Genomic DNA, 14,878 nt, shown 5'->3' with positions numbered 1-14,878 from the left:
CCTCCAACCAGTCACTAGCCCCTTGGTAGTCCTCCAACCAGTCACTAGTCCCTTGGTAGTCCTCCTAAAAGTAGCCGACCAGTCACTAGCCCCTTGGTAGTCCTCCAACCAGTCACTAGCCCCTTGGTAGTCCTCCAACCAGTCACTAGTCCCTTGGTAGTCCTCCAACCAGTCACTAGTCCCTTGGTAGTCCTCCAACCAGTCACTAGTCCCTTGGTAGTCCTCCAACCAGTCACTAGCCCCTTGGTAGTCCTCCAACCAGTCACTAGCCCCTTGGTAGTCCTCCAACCAGTCACTAGCCCCTTGATAGTCGTCCAACCAGTCACTAGCACCTTGGTAGTCCTCCAACCAGTCACTAGTCCCTTGGTAGTCCTCCAACCAGTCACTAGCCCCTTGGTAGTCCTTCAACCAGTCACTAGTCCCTTGGTAGTCCTCCAACCAGTCACTAGTCCCTTGGTAGTCCTCCAACCAGTCACTAGCCCCTTGGTAGGCCTCCAACCAGTGACTAGTCCCTTGGTAGTCCTCCTGAAAGTAGTCAACCAGTCATTGGTCACATGGTAGTCCTCCAACCAGTCACTAGTCCCTTGGAAGTCCTCCAACCAGTCACTAGCCCCTTGGTAGTCATCCAACCAGGCACTAGTCCCTTGGTAGTCCTCCAACCAGGCACTAGTCACTTGGTAGTCCTCCAACCAGTCACTAGTCCCTTGGTAGTCCTCCAACCAGTCACTAGCCCCTTGGTAGTCCTCCAACCAGTCACTAGCCCCTTGGTAGTCCTCCAACCAGTCACTAGCCCCTTGGTAGTCCTCCAACCAGTCACTAGCCCCTTGGTAGTCCTCCAACCAGTCACTAGTCCCTTGGTAGTCCTCCAACCAGTCACTAGTCCCTTGGTAGTCCTCCAACCAGTCACTAGCCCCTTGGTAGTCCTCCAACCAGTCACTAGCCCCTTGGTAGGCCTCCAACCAGTGACTAGTCCCTTGGTAGTCCTCCAACCAGTCTCTAGCTCCTTGGTAGTCCTCCTAAAAGTAGTCAACCAGTCATTGGTCCCTTGGTAGTCCTCCAACCAGTCACTAGTCCCTTGGAAGTCCTCCAACCAGTCACTTAGCCCCTTGGTAGTCCTCCAACCAGTCACCAGCCCCTTGGTGGTAGTCCTAAAAGTAGTAAACCAGTCATTGGTCCCTTGGTAGTCCTCCAACCAGTCACTAGTCCCTTGGTAGTCCTCCAACCAGTCACTAGTCCTTGGGTAGTCCTCCAACCAGTCACTAGTCCCTTGGTAGTCATCCAACCAGTCACTAGCCCCTTGGTAGTCCTCCAACCAGTCACTAGTCCCTTGGTAGTCCTCCTAAAAGTATCAAACCATGTTTTCCCTATTTCATGACACTGTTGCACATTTGCTGTTGTAGCTAATATGTTGAATTATACAAAAGAGAGATTTTCTGACTAAGTCCCCACTGGTCAAGTCAGAGTCAAGTCCTACAACACTGGTAGATAGTAGGCCAGTGTGTGTGAGTGTGTGTGTTTACCTGAGTTGTGAGATTCTTGAGAACGAGCCAGTTGGTTCTCCCTGAGCTGCTGCTACCGTCACTCCAACTACAACCTGAGTGGCAGGAGAGAACAGACGATTATTACCAAGACACACTTGATTTCCACTACAGGGCCAATCCGTACCCTACCGACTCTGGGGGGGCCAATCCGTACCCTACCGACTCTGGGGGGGCCAATCCGTACCCTACCGACTCTGGGGGGGCCAATCCGTACCCTACCGACTATGGGGGGCCAAATCCGTACCTTACCGGCTCTGCGGGGCCAACCCGTACCCTACCGGCTCTGGGGGGGGGCAATCCGTACCCTGCCGGCTCTGGGGGGGGGGGGGGGGGGGGGGGGGGGGGGCAGTCCGTACCCTACCGGCTCTGGGGGGCAAATCCGTACCCTACCGGCTCTGGTGTTTGTTCTCCCATGATCCTTTGTGCCATGGTTCCAGGAACTATAGGCACCTTCGGAAAGTATTCAGACCCCTTGACTTTTTCCACATTTTGTTAAGTTACAGTCTTATTCTAAAATTGATGAAATTGTTCCCCCCCCCCCCCCCTTCATCAATCTCCATCATTACGGGTTATTGTGATGTCATTACGGGGTGTTGGGATGTCATTACGGGGTGTTGGGATGTCATTACGGGGTGTTGGGATGTCATTACGGGGTGTTGGGATGTCATTACGGGGTGTCCCTGAATTCCTATCGGACCTTGTAGTCATAGCGGATAATATTCTAATCTTTGGTGACTTTAATATTCACATGGAAAAGTCCACAGACCCACTCCAAAAGGCTTTCGGAGCCATCATCGACTCAGTGGGTTTTGTCCAACATGTCTCTGGACCCACTCACTGTCACAGTCATACGCTGGACCTAGTTTTGTCCCATGGAATAAATGTTGTGGATCTTAATGTTTTTCCTCATAATCCTGGACTATCGGACCACCATTTTATTACGTTTGCAATTGCAACAAATAATCTGCTCAGACCCCAACCAAGGATCATCAAAAGTCGTGCTATAAATTCACAGACAACACAAAGATTCCTTGATGTCCTTCCAGACTCCTTCTGCCTACCCAAGGACGCCAGAGGACAAAAATCAGTTAACCACCTAACTGAGGAACTCAACTTAACCTTGCGCAATACCCTAGATGCAGTTGCACCCCTAAAAACTAAAAACATTTCTCATAAGAAACTAGCTCCCTGGTACACAGAAAATACCCGAGCTCTGAAGCAAGCTTCCAGAAAATTGGAACGGAAATGGCGCCACACCAAACTGGAAGTCTTCCGACTAGCTTGGAAAGACAGTACTGTGCAGTACCGAAGAGCCCTTACTGCTGCTCGATCATCCTATTTTTCTAACTTAATTGAGGAAAATAAGAACAATCCGAAATTCCTTTTTGATACTGTCGCAAAGCTAACTAAAAAGCAGCATTCCCCAAGAGAGGATGACTTTCACTTTAGCAGTGATAAATTCATGAACTTCTTTGAGGAAAAGATTATGATTATTAGAAAGCAAATTACGGACTCTTCCTTAAATCTGCGTATTCCTTCAAAGCTCAGTTGTCCTGAGTCTGCACAACTCTGCCAGGACCTAGGATCAAGAGAGACACTCAAGTGTTTTAGTACTATATCTCTTGACACAATGATGAAAATAATCATGGCCTCTAAACCTTCAAGCTGCATACTGGACCCTATTCCAACTAAACTACTGAAAGAGCTGCTTCCTGTGCTTGGCCCTCCTATGTTGAACATAATAAACGGCTCTCTATCCACCGGATGTGTACCAAACTCACTAAAAGTGGCAGTAATAAAGCCTCTCTTGAAAAAGCCAAACCTTGACCCAGAAAATATAAAAAACTATCGGCCTATATCGAATCTTCCATTCCTCTCAAAAATTTTAGAAAAGGCTGTTGCGCAACAACTCACTGCCTTCCTGAAGACAAACAATGTATACGAAATGCTTCAGTCTGGTTTTAGACCCCATCATAGCACTGAGACGGCACTTGTGAAGGTGGTAAATGACATTTTAATGGCATCGGACCGAGGCTCTGCATCTGTCCTTGTGCTCCTAGACCTTAGTGCTGCTTTTGATACCATCGATCACCACATTCTTTTGGAAAGATTGGAAACCCAAATTGGTCTACACGGACAAGTTCTGGCCTGGTTTAGATCTTATCTGTCGGAAAGATATCAGTTTGTCTCTGTGAATGGTCTGTCCTCTGACAAATCAACTGTAAATTTCGGTGTTCCTCAAGGTTCCGTTTTAGGACCACTATTGTTTTCACTATATATTTTACCTCTTGGGGATGTTATTCGAAAACATAATGTTAACTTTCACTGCTATGCGGATGACACACAGCTGTACATTTCAATTAAACATGGTGAAGCCCCAAAATTGCCCTTGCTAGAAGAATGTGTTTCAGACATAAGGAAGTGGATGGCTGCAAACTTTCTACTTTTAAACTCGGACAAAACAGAGATGCTTGTTCTAGGTCCCAAGAAACAAAGAGATCTTCTGTTGAATCTGACAATTAATCTTAATGGTTGTACAGTCGTCTCAAATAAAACTGTGAAGGACCTCGGCGTTACTCTGGACCCTGATCTCTCTTTTGAAGAACATATCAAGACCATTTCAAGGACAGCTTTTTTCCATCTACGTAACATTGCAAAAATCAGGAACTTTCTGTCCAAAAATGATGCAGAAAAATTAATCCATGCTTTTGTCACTTCCAGGTTAGACTACTGCAATGCTCTACTTTCCGGCTACCCGGATAAAGCACTAAATAAACTTCAGTTAGTGCTAAATACGGCTGCTAGAATCCTGACTAGAACCAAAAAATTTGATCATATTACTCCAGTGCTAGCCTCTCTACACTGGCTTCCTGTCAAAGCAAGGGCTGATTTCAAGGTTTTACTGCTAACCTACAAAGCATTACATGGGCTTGCTCCTATCTATCTCTCTGATTTGGTCCTGCCGTACATACCTACACGTACGCTACGGTCACAAGACGCAGGCCTCCTAATTGTCCCTAGAATTTTTAAGCAAACAGCTGGAGGCAGGGCTTTCTCCTATAGAGCTCCATTTTTATGGAACGGTCTGCCTACCCATGTCAGAGACGCAAACTCGGTCTCAACCTTTAAGTCTCTACTGAAGACTCATCTCTTCAGTGGGTCATATGATTGAGTGTAGTCTGGCCCAGGAGTGGGAGGGTGAACGGAAAGGCTCTGGAGCAACGAACCACCCTTGCTGTCTCTGCCTGGCCGGTTCCCCTCTTTCCACTGGGATTCTCTGCCTCTAACCCTATTACAGGGGCTGAGTCACTGGCTTTACTGGGGCTCTCTCATGCCGTCCCTGGAGGAGGTGCGTCACCTGAGTGGGTTGAGTCACTGATGTGGTCATCCTGTCTGGGTTGGCGCCCCCCCCCCCCCCCCCCCCCCCTTGGGTTGTGCCGTGGCAGAGGTCTTTGTGGGCTATACTCAGCCTTGTCTCAGGATGGTAAGTTGGTGGTTGAAGATATCCCTCTAGTGGTGTGGGGGCTGTGCTTTGGCAAAGTGGGTGGGGTTATATCCTTCCTGTTTGGCCCTGTCTGGGGGTGTCCTCGGAGTGGGCCACAGTGTCTCCTGACCCCTCCTGTCTCAGCCTCCAGTATTTATGCTGCAGTAGTTTATGTGTCGGGGGGCTAGGGTCAGTTTGTTATATCTGGAGTACTTCTCCTGTCCTATTCGAATCTAAGTGTGCGTTCTCTAATTCTCTCCTTCTCTCTTTCTCTCTCTCGGAGGACCTGAGCCCTAGGACCATGCCCCAGGACTACCTGACATGATGACTCCTTGCTTTCCCCAGTCCACCTGGCCGTGCTGCTGCTCCAGTTTCAACTGTTCTGCCTTATTATTATTCGACCATGCTGGTCATTTATGAACATTTGAACATCTTGGCCATGTTCTGTTATAATCTCCACCCGGCACAGCCAGAAGAGGACTGGCCATCCCACATATGCTCTCTCTAATTCTCTCTTTCTTTCTCTCTCTCGGAGGACCTGAGCCCTAGGACCATGCCCCAGGAATACCTGACATGATGACTCCTTGCTGTCCCCAGTCCACCTGACTGTGCTGCTGCTCCAGTTTCAACTATTCTGCCTTATTATTATTCGACCATGCTGGTCATTTATGAACATTTGAACATCTTGACCATGTTTTGTTATAATCTCCACCCGGCACAGCCAGAAGAGGACTGGCCACCCCACATAGCCTGGTTCCTCTCTAGGTTTCTTCCTAGGTTTTGGCCTTTCTAGGGAGTTTTTCCTAGCCACCGTGCTTCTTCACCTGCATTGCTTGCTGTTTGGGGTTTTAGGCTGGGTTTCTGTACAGCACTTTGAGATATCAGCTGATGTACGAAGGGCTATATAAAATAAATTTGATTGATTGATTGATTGTTGGGATGTCATTACGGGGTATTGTGATGTCATTACGGGGTATTGTGATGTCATTACGGGGTATTGGGATGTCATTACGGGGTATTGGGATGTCATTACGGGGTATTGGGATGTCATTACGGGGTGTTGTGATGTCATTACGGGGTATTGGGATGTCATTACGGGGATGTCATTACGGGGTGTTGGGATGTCATTACGGGGTGTTGGGATGTCATTACGGGGTGTTGGGATGTCATTACGGGGTGTTGGGATGTCATTACGGGGTGTTGGGATGTCATTACGGGTGTTGGGATGTCATTACGGGGTGTTGGGATGTCATTACGGGGTATTGTGATGTCATTACGGGGTATTGGGATGTCATTACGGGGTATTGGGATGTCAATACGGGGTATTGGGATGTCATTACGGGGTATTGGGATGTCATTACGGGGTATTGGGATGTCATTACGGGGTATTGGGATGTCATTACGGGGTGTTGGGATGTCATTACGGGGTGTTGTGATGTCATTACGGGGTATTGGGATGTCATTACGGGGTATTGGGATGTCATTACGGGGTATTGGGATGTCATTACGGGGTATTGGGATGTCATTACGGGGTGTTGTGATGTCATTACGGGGTGTTGGGATGTCATTACGGGGTGTTGGGATGTCATTACGGGGTATTGGGATGTCATTACGGGGTGTTGTGATGTCATTACGGGGTGTTGTGATGTCATTACAGGGTGTTGTGATGTCATTACGGGGTGTTGTGATGTCATTACGGGGTGTTGTGATGTCATTACGGGGTGTTGTGATGTCATTACGGGGTATTGGGATGTCATTACGGGGTGTTGTGATGTCATTACGGGGTATTGGGATGTCATTACGGGGTGTTGTGATGTCATTACGGGGTGTTGTGATGTCATTACGGGGTGTTGTGATGTCATTACGGGGTGTTGTGATGTCATTACGGGGTGTTGTGATGTCATTACGGGGTGTTGTGATGTCATTACGGGGTGTTGTGATGTCATTACGGGGTATTGGGATGTCATTACGGGGTATTGGGATGTCATTACGGGGATGTCATTACGGGGTGTTGGGATGTCATTACGGGGTGTTGGGATGTCATTACGGGGTATTGGGATGTCATTACGGGGTATTGGGATGTCATTACGGGGTGTTGTGATGTCATTACGGGGTGTTGTGATGTCATTACGGGGTGTTGTGATGTCATTACGGGGTGTTGTGATGTCATTACGGGGTATTGGGATGTCATTACGGGGTGTTGTGATGTCATTACGGGGTGTTGTGATGTCATTACGGGGTGTTGTGATGTCATTACGGGGTGTTGTGATGTCATTACGGGGTGTTGTGATGTCATTACGGGGTGTTGTGATGTCATTACGGGGTGTTGTGATGTCATTACGGGGTGTTGTGATGTCATTACGGGGTATTGTGATGTCATTACGGGGTGTTGTGATGTCATTACGGGGTGTTGTGATGTCATTACGGGGTGTTGTGATGTCATTACGGGGTGTTGTGATGTCATTACGGGGTGTTGTGATGTCATTACGGGGTGTCGGGATGTCATTACGGGGTGTTGTGATGTCATTACGGGGTGTTGTGATGTCATTACGGGGTGTTGGGATGTCATTACGGGGTGTTGGGATGTCATTACGGGGTGTTGGGATGTCATTACGGGGTGTTGTGATGTCATTACGGGGTGTTGTGATGTCATTACGGGGTGTTGTGATGTCATTACGGGGTGTTGTGATGTCATTACGGGGTGTTGGGATGTCATTACGGGGTGTTGGGATGTCATTACGGGGTATTGGGATGTCATTACGGGGTGTTGTGATGTCATTACGGGGTGTTGTGATGTCATTACGGGTTGTTGTGATGTCATTACGGGGTGTTGTGTGTAGATTGATGAGGGAACATAATATTGAATCCATTTTACTGTAAAACGTAACAAAAGGTGGAAAAAGGTACTTCAGGTGTTAAACAGCTTGAATTAGGCAACACACACACACACACACACACACACACACACACACACACACATTTCCCCCCACACACACACACACACACACACACACACACACACACACACACATTTCCCCCCACACACACACACACACACACACATTTCCCCCCACACACACACACACATTTCCCCCCACACACACACACACACACACACACACACACACACACACACCCCCCACACACACACACACACACACACACACACACATTTCCCCCCACACACACACATTTCCCCACACGCACACACACACACACATTTCCCCACACACACACATTTCCCCACACACACACACACACACACACATTTCCCCACACACACACACACACACACATTTCCCCACACACACACACACATTTCCCCACACAAACACACACACATTTCCCCACACCGTTTAACACATCTGCACCCCCTGTTACAGGCAGTCTCACCAGGCGTGTATCTGGAGTCAGAGTGCCCCCAGCCCCCCAAGCGGAGAGGAGCTTCCCCCCAGGGTGGAGGGGGTTTCTGAGGGTGGCTGGTGAGGCCGGGAGGGGGGCGGGAAGGGGCTGAAAGACCTTTAGGAGCCAGAGGGACCTTCCACAGCTCATGGGCCAGAGACGAGTTACACCCTCCTGGAGACCATTTAGACTCTCCTGACCTGACTGGAGAGGGAGAGAGAGAGGGGGAGGAGAGAGAGAGGGGGAGGAGAGAGAGAGGGGGAGGAGAGAGGGGGGAGGAGAGAGAGAGGGGGAGGAGAGAGGGGGGAGGGAGGAGAGAGAGAGGGGGGAGGGAGAGGAGAGAGAGAGGGGGAGGAGAGAGGGGGAGGGAGAGGAGAGAGAGGGGGGAGGAGAGAGGGGGGAGGGAGAGGAGAGAGAGGGAGAGAGGGAGGAGAGAGAGAAGAGAGAGGAGAGAGGGGGAAGAGAGAGGGGGAAGAGAGGGGGAAGAGAGAGGGGGAAGAAAGAGGGGGAAGAAAGAGGGGGAAGAAAGAGGGGGAAGAAAGAGGGGGAAGAAAGAGGGGGAAGAAAGAGGGGGAAGAAAGAGGGGGAAGAAAGAGGGGGAAGAAAGAGGGGGAAGAAAGAGGGGGAAGAAAGAGGGGGAAGAAAGAGGGGGAGGAGAGAGGGGGAGGAGAGAGGGGAGGAGAGAGGGGAGGAGAGAGGGGGAAGAGAGGGGGAAGAGAGAGGGGGAGGAGAGAGGGGGAGGAGAGAGGGGGAGGAGAGAGGGGGAGGAGAGAGGGGGAGGAGAGAGGGGGAGGAGAGAGGGGGAGGAGAGAGGGGGAGGAGAGAGGGGGAGGAGAGAGGGGGAGGAGAGAGGGGGAAGAGAGAGGGGGAAGAGAGAGGGGGAAGAGAGAGGGGGAAGAGAGAGGGGGAAGAGAGAGGGAAGAGAGAGAGAGAGAGAGAGAGAGAGAGAGAGGGGGAGGAGAGAGAGAGAGGGGGAAGAGAGAGGGGGAAGAGAGAGGGGGAAGAGAGAGGGGGAAGAGAGAGGGGGAAGAGAGAGGGGGAAGAGAGAGGGAAGAGAGAGAGAGGGAGAAGGGGGAGGAGAGAGGGAGAACAATCCATAAGGTGGTAAATGACCTGAATTGATAATGACAGAAGGAGAAGTTTACAACAATGTGATTTATACCTCCAATGTGATGGCTGCAACCATTATCAATCACCCATATTAACAAACTGATTTAAATTCTCTAGTATAGACTACTGATCATAATGAACAATCATTTTCTATTTATCGTCCCAGCTGAGAGTCAGACCTACCCGTAGTGGGGAGAGTCAGACCTACCCGTAGTGGGGAGAGTCAGACCTACCCGTAGTGGGGAGAGTCAGACCTACCCGTAGTGGGGAGAGTCAGACCTACCCGTAGTGGGGAGAGTCAGACCTACCCGTAGTGGGGAGAGTCAGGCCTACCCGTAGTGGGGAGTGTCAGGCCTACCCGTAGTGGGGAGAGTCAGGCCTACCCGTAGTGGGGAGAGTCAGGCCTACCCGTAGTGGGGAGAGTCAGGCCTACCCGTAGTGGGGAGAGTCAGGCCTACCCGTAGTGGGGAGAGTCAGGCCTACCCGTAGTGGGGAGAGTCAGGCCTACCCGTAGTGGGGAGAGTCAGGCCTACCCGTAGTGGGGAGAGTCAGGCCTACCCGTAGTGGGGAGAGTCAGGCCTACCCGTAGTGGGGAGAGTCAGGCCTACCCGTAGTGGGGAGAGTCAGGCCTACCCGTAGTGGGGAGAGTCAGGCCTACCCGTAGTGGGGAGAGTCAGGCCTACCCGTAGTGGGGAGAGTCAGGCCTACCCGTAGTGGGGAGAGTCAGGCCTACCCGTAGTGGGGAGAGTCAGGCCTACCCGTAGTGGGGAGAGTCAGACCTACCCGTAGTGGGGAGAGTCAGACCTACCCGTAGTGGGGAGAGTCAGACCTACCCGTAGTGGGGAGAGTCAGACCTACCCGTAGTGGGGAGAGTTAGACCTACCCGTAGTGGGGAGAGTTAGACCTACCCGTAGTGGGGAGAGTTAGACCTACCCGTAGTGGGGAGAGTCAGACCTACCCGTAGTGGGGAGAGTCAGACCTACCCGTAGTGGGGAGAGTTAGACCTACCCGTAGTGGGGAGAGTTAGACCTACCCGTACTGGGGAGAGTTAGACCTACCCGTAGTGGGGAGAGTTAGACCTACCCGTAGTGGGGAGAGTTAGACCTACCCGTAGTGCTTTGTGTTGTACTGGTGAGTGAACCACTGTGGCTGGAGGCACGACTAGATGACCAGGCACTGTTAGAAGGCATCGTGGTGTTCAGAGATGAGGATGGTCCTGGGGAGCGAGAGAAGAGAGAGAGAAGAGAGGAGAGAGAGAGGAAAGAGAAGAGAAGAGAGAAGTGAGAGAAGAGAAGAGAGAAGAGAGAAGAGGGAGAGAGAGAGGAGAGAAAGACAGAAAAAGGAAAGAGAACGGAGAAAGAAAGAGAAAGGAGAGAGAGAGAGCGAAAAGAGAGAAAGGAGAGAGAAGAGAGAGAGAGCGAAAAGAGAGGAAGGAGAGAGAAAGAGAGAGAGCGAAAAGAGGAAGGAGAGAGAAAGAGAGAGGAGAGAGACAAAGGAGAGAGAAAGAGAGAGACAAAGGAGAGAGAAAGAGAGAGGGAGAGAGACAAAGGAGAGAGAAAGAGAGAAACACAGTTACCACCGGACAGAACAATAGACTCCAAAAGCAGGGATGAAATGAAGCTAGTCCACTAGCCTGAGGACAGACCGGGTTAGTTGACTGACTGTAGAACTACAAATCATCAAGTCAGGGATGGAATGAAGCTAGTCCACTAGCCTGAGGACAGACCGGGTTAGTTGACTGACTGTAGAACTACAAATCATCAAGTCAGGGATGGAATGAAGCTAGTCCACTAGCCTGAGGACAGACCGGGTTAGTTGACTGACTGTAGAACTACAAATCATCAAGTCAGGGATGAAATGAAGCTAGTCCACTAGCCTGAGGACAGACCGGGTTAGTTGACTGACTGTAGAACTACAAATCATCAAGTCAGGGATGAAATGAAGCTAGTCCACTAGCCTGAGGACAGACCGGGTTAGTTGACTGACTGTAGAACTACAAATCATCAAGTCAGGGATGGAATGAAGCTAGTCCACTAGCCTGAGGACAGACCGGGTTAGTTGACTGACTGTAGAACTACAAATCATCAAGTCAGGGATGGAATGAAGCTAGTCCACTAGCCTGAGGACAGACCGGGTTAGTTGACTGACTGTAGAACTACAAATCATCAAGTCAGGGATGGAATGAAGCTAGTCCACTAGCCTGAGGACAGACCGGGTTAGTTGACTGACTGTAGAACTACAAATCATCAAGTCAGGGATGAAATGAAGCTAGTCCACTAGCCTGAGGACAGACCGGGTTAGTTGACTGACTGTAGAACTACAAATCATCAAGTCAGGGATGGAATGAAGCTAGTCCACTAGCCTGAGGACAGACCGGGTTAGTTGACTGACTGTAGAACTACAAATCATCAAGTCAGGGATGGAATGAAGCTAGTCCACTAGCCTGAGGACAGACCGGGTTAGTTGACTGACTGTAGAACTACAAATCATCAAGTCAGGGATGGAATGAAGCTAGTCCACTAGCCTGAGGACAGACCGGGTTAGTTGACTGACTGTAGAACTACAAATCATCAAGTCAGGGATGGAATGAAGCTAGTCCACTAGCCTGAGGACAGACCGGGTTAGTTGACTGACTGTAGAACTACAAATCATCAAGTCAGGGATGGAATGAAGCTAGTCCACTAGCCTGAGGACAGACCGGGTTAGTTGACTGACTGTAGAACTACAAATCATCAAGTCAGGGATGGAATGAAGCTAGTCCACTAGCCTGAGGACAGACCGGGTTAGTTGACTGACTGTAGAACTACAAATCATCAAGTCAGGGATGGAATGAAGCTAGTCCACTAGCCTGAGGACAGACCGGGTTAGTTGACTGACTGTAGAACTACAAATCATCAAGTCAGGGATATTCAATAGTGCTGAGCGATTAAACAACATTTCACTTATTTTGGGTTTAAAGATAAAGAGATAAATCAGATCAAGTCTGAACTGTGTGATGTAGTAGGGAGTTGTAGTTTCTCGAGATATAAATCAGATCAAGTCTGAACTGTGTGATGTAGTAGGGAGTTGTAGTTTCTCGAGAGATAAATCAGATCAAGTCTGAACTGTGTGATGTAGTAGGGAGTTGTAGTTTCTCGAGAGATAAATCAGATCAAGTCTGAACTGTGTGATGTAGTAGGGAGTTGTAGTTTCTCGAGAGATAAATCAGATCAAGTCTGAACTGTGTGATGTAGTATATATATATAAAACTAATGTAATATATATATCTACATAGAGGACGATGTCCTGTCAGGTCTCTGGTCTACATAGAGGACGGTGTCCTGTCAGGTCTCCGGTCTACGTAGAGGACGGTGTCCTGTCAGGTCTCTGGTCTACATAGAGGACGGTGTCCTGTCAGGTCTCCGGTCTACGTAGAGGAGGGTGTGTGTTACCTGTCAGGTCTCTGAGGTGGTCTATATGGCGGACGGTGTTGATGGAGAGGTTGTTGATGACACTACCAGGGGTCACGAAAGGGTCAGTCTCAGGGTCGATGTTGGGGTAACCTTTCCATGGCTCCCCGGGCCGGAACTCTGGGGAGAGACATACAGGAATAGAGAGTGAGGGGGGGTCTGGAGAGAGTTATACAGGAATAGAGAGTGAGGGGGGGTCTGGAGAGAGTTATACAGGAATAGAGAGTGGGGAGGGGGGGGTCTGGAGAGAGTTATACAGGAATAGAGAGTGAGGGGGGGTCTGGAGAGAGTTATACAGGAATAGAGAGTGAGGGGGGGTCTGGAGAGAGTTATACAGGAATAGAGAGTGAGGGGGGGTCTGGAGAGAGTTATACAGGAATAGAGAGTGAGGGGGGGGGGGGGGTCTGGAGAGAGTTATACAGGAATAGAGAGTGAGAAGAGGGTCTGGAGAGAGTTATACAGGAATAGAGAGTGCGAAGAGGGTCTGGAGAGAGTTATACAGGAATAGAGAGTGAGGAGAGGGTCTGGAGAGAGTTATACAGGAATAGAGAGTGAGAAGAGGGTCTGGAGAGAGTTATACAGGAATAGAGAGTGAGGGGGGGTCTGGAGAGAGTTATACAGGAATAGAGAGTGAGGGGGGGTCTGGAGAGAGTTATACAGGAATAGAGAGTGAGGGGGGTCTGGAGAGAGTTATACAGGAATAGAGAGTGAGAAGAGGGTCTGGAGAGAGTTATACAGGAATAGAGAGTGAGGGGGGGTCTGGAGAGAGTTATACAGGAATAGAGAGTGAGGGGGGGGGGGGGGTCTGAAGAGAGTTATACAGGAATAGAGAGTGAGAAGAGGGTCTGGAGAGAGTTATACAGGAATAGAGAGTGAGGGGGGGTCTGGAGAGAGTTATACAGGAATAGAGAGTGAGGGGGGGGGTCTGAAGAGAGTTATACAGGAATAGAGAGTGGGGGGGGGTCTGGAGAGAGTTATACAGGAATAGAGAGTGAGGGGGGTCTGGAGAGAGTTATACAGGAATAGAGAGTGAGGGGGGGTCTGGAGAGAGTTATACAGGAATAGAGAGTGAGGGGGGTCTGGAGAGAGTTATACAGGAATAGAGAGTGAGGGGGGGTCTGAAGAGAGTTATACAGGAATAGAGAGTGGGGGGGGGGGTCTGGAGAGAGTTATACAGGAATAGAGAGTGAGGGGGGTCTGGAGAGAGTTATACAGGAATAGAGAGTGAGGGGGGTCTGGAGAGAGTTATACAGGAATAGAGAGTGAGGGGGGGTCTGGAGAGAGTTATACAGGAATAGAGAGTGAGGGGGGTCTGGAGAGAGTTATACAGGAATAGAGAGTGAGGGGGGGTCTGAAGAGAGTTATACAGGAAGTATGGAGAAGGTACTACTCTTTCACCAGTTTGTATTTAAAGTGTGTGTGTGTGTGTGACAGTGTGTGTGAGTGCATACCTGGGGGCCAGGTAACGTTGGTGTTTCCATGGGGGGATTTGGCACGAGGGGGCCAGCTGTCGCCCACCGAGCCCATTGATTGGCCGGGAGAGCTTAGGGGGGCGGAGCCAGCAGACAGGAAGTCATAGGGACCGAAGGGAGAATCCTCCAGACGCAGCCCAGACGACATGGCACCTGGAGACACAAACACACTGTTATATAAACACACACACACACACACACACACACACACACACACACACACACACCACAGCCAATAACACAGAGCACCAGGAGACACACCTGGTGTTTGAGATCGATTACATTACAGTCGGAGAAAGACTGACCTTCAAATCACCTTGAATTCTAGATAGATCAGTCAGTCAGTCAGCCAGTCAGTCAGCCAGTCAGTCAGCTCCTAAATAACTATTATTACCTGTAGATCAGTCAGTCAGTCAGCTC

General features: G+C 49.9%; 1 protein-coding gene across 5 annotated transcripts in view; it reads right to left on the bottom strand.

Annotated features, from left to right (window-relative positions):
- LOC139365259 (trinucleotide repeat-containing gene 6A protein-like) overlaps nt 1-14,878 on the bottom strand; it is a 72,489-nt gene that overhangs the window by 4,968 nt on the left and 52,643 nt on the right. For all 5 annotated transcript variants that reach the window (XM_071102767.1, XM_071102765.1, XM_071102770.1 and 2 more), the window contains 5 exons: nt 14,438-14,611; nt 12,969-13,106; nt 10,646-10,753; nt 8,419-8,631; nt 1,521-1,594 (listed from right to left, as the gene is read on the bottom strand). In XM_071102767.1, coding sequence (XP_070958868.1) covers nt 1,521-1,594; nt 8,419-8,631; nt 10,646-10,753; nt 12,969-13,106; nt 14,438-14,611 — 707 coding nt within the window. The remainder of the gene's footprint in view (nt 1-1,520; nt 1,595-8,418; nt 8,632-10,645; nt 10,754-12,968; nt 13,107-14,437; nt 14,612-14,878) is intronic.

The sequence above is a fragment of the Oncorhynchus clarkii genome, chromosome 13 (assembly GCF_045791955.1).
Source record: "Oncorhynchus clarkii lewisi isolate Uvic-CL-2024 chromosome 13, UVic_Ocla_1.0, whole genome shotgun sequence".
NCBI classification, from domain to species: domain Eukaryota; kingdom Metazoa; phylum Chordata; class Actinopteri; order Salmoniformes; family Salmonidae; genus Oncorhynchus; species Oncorhynchus clarkii.
Note: the sequence above shows the minus strand (reverse complement) of the source record. Positions and strands in the feature narration are given on the sequence as shown.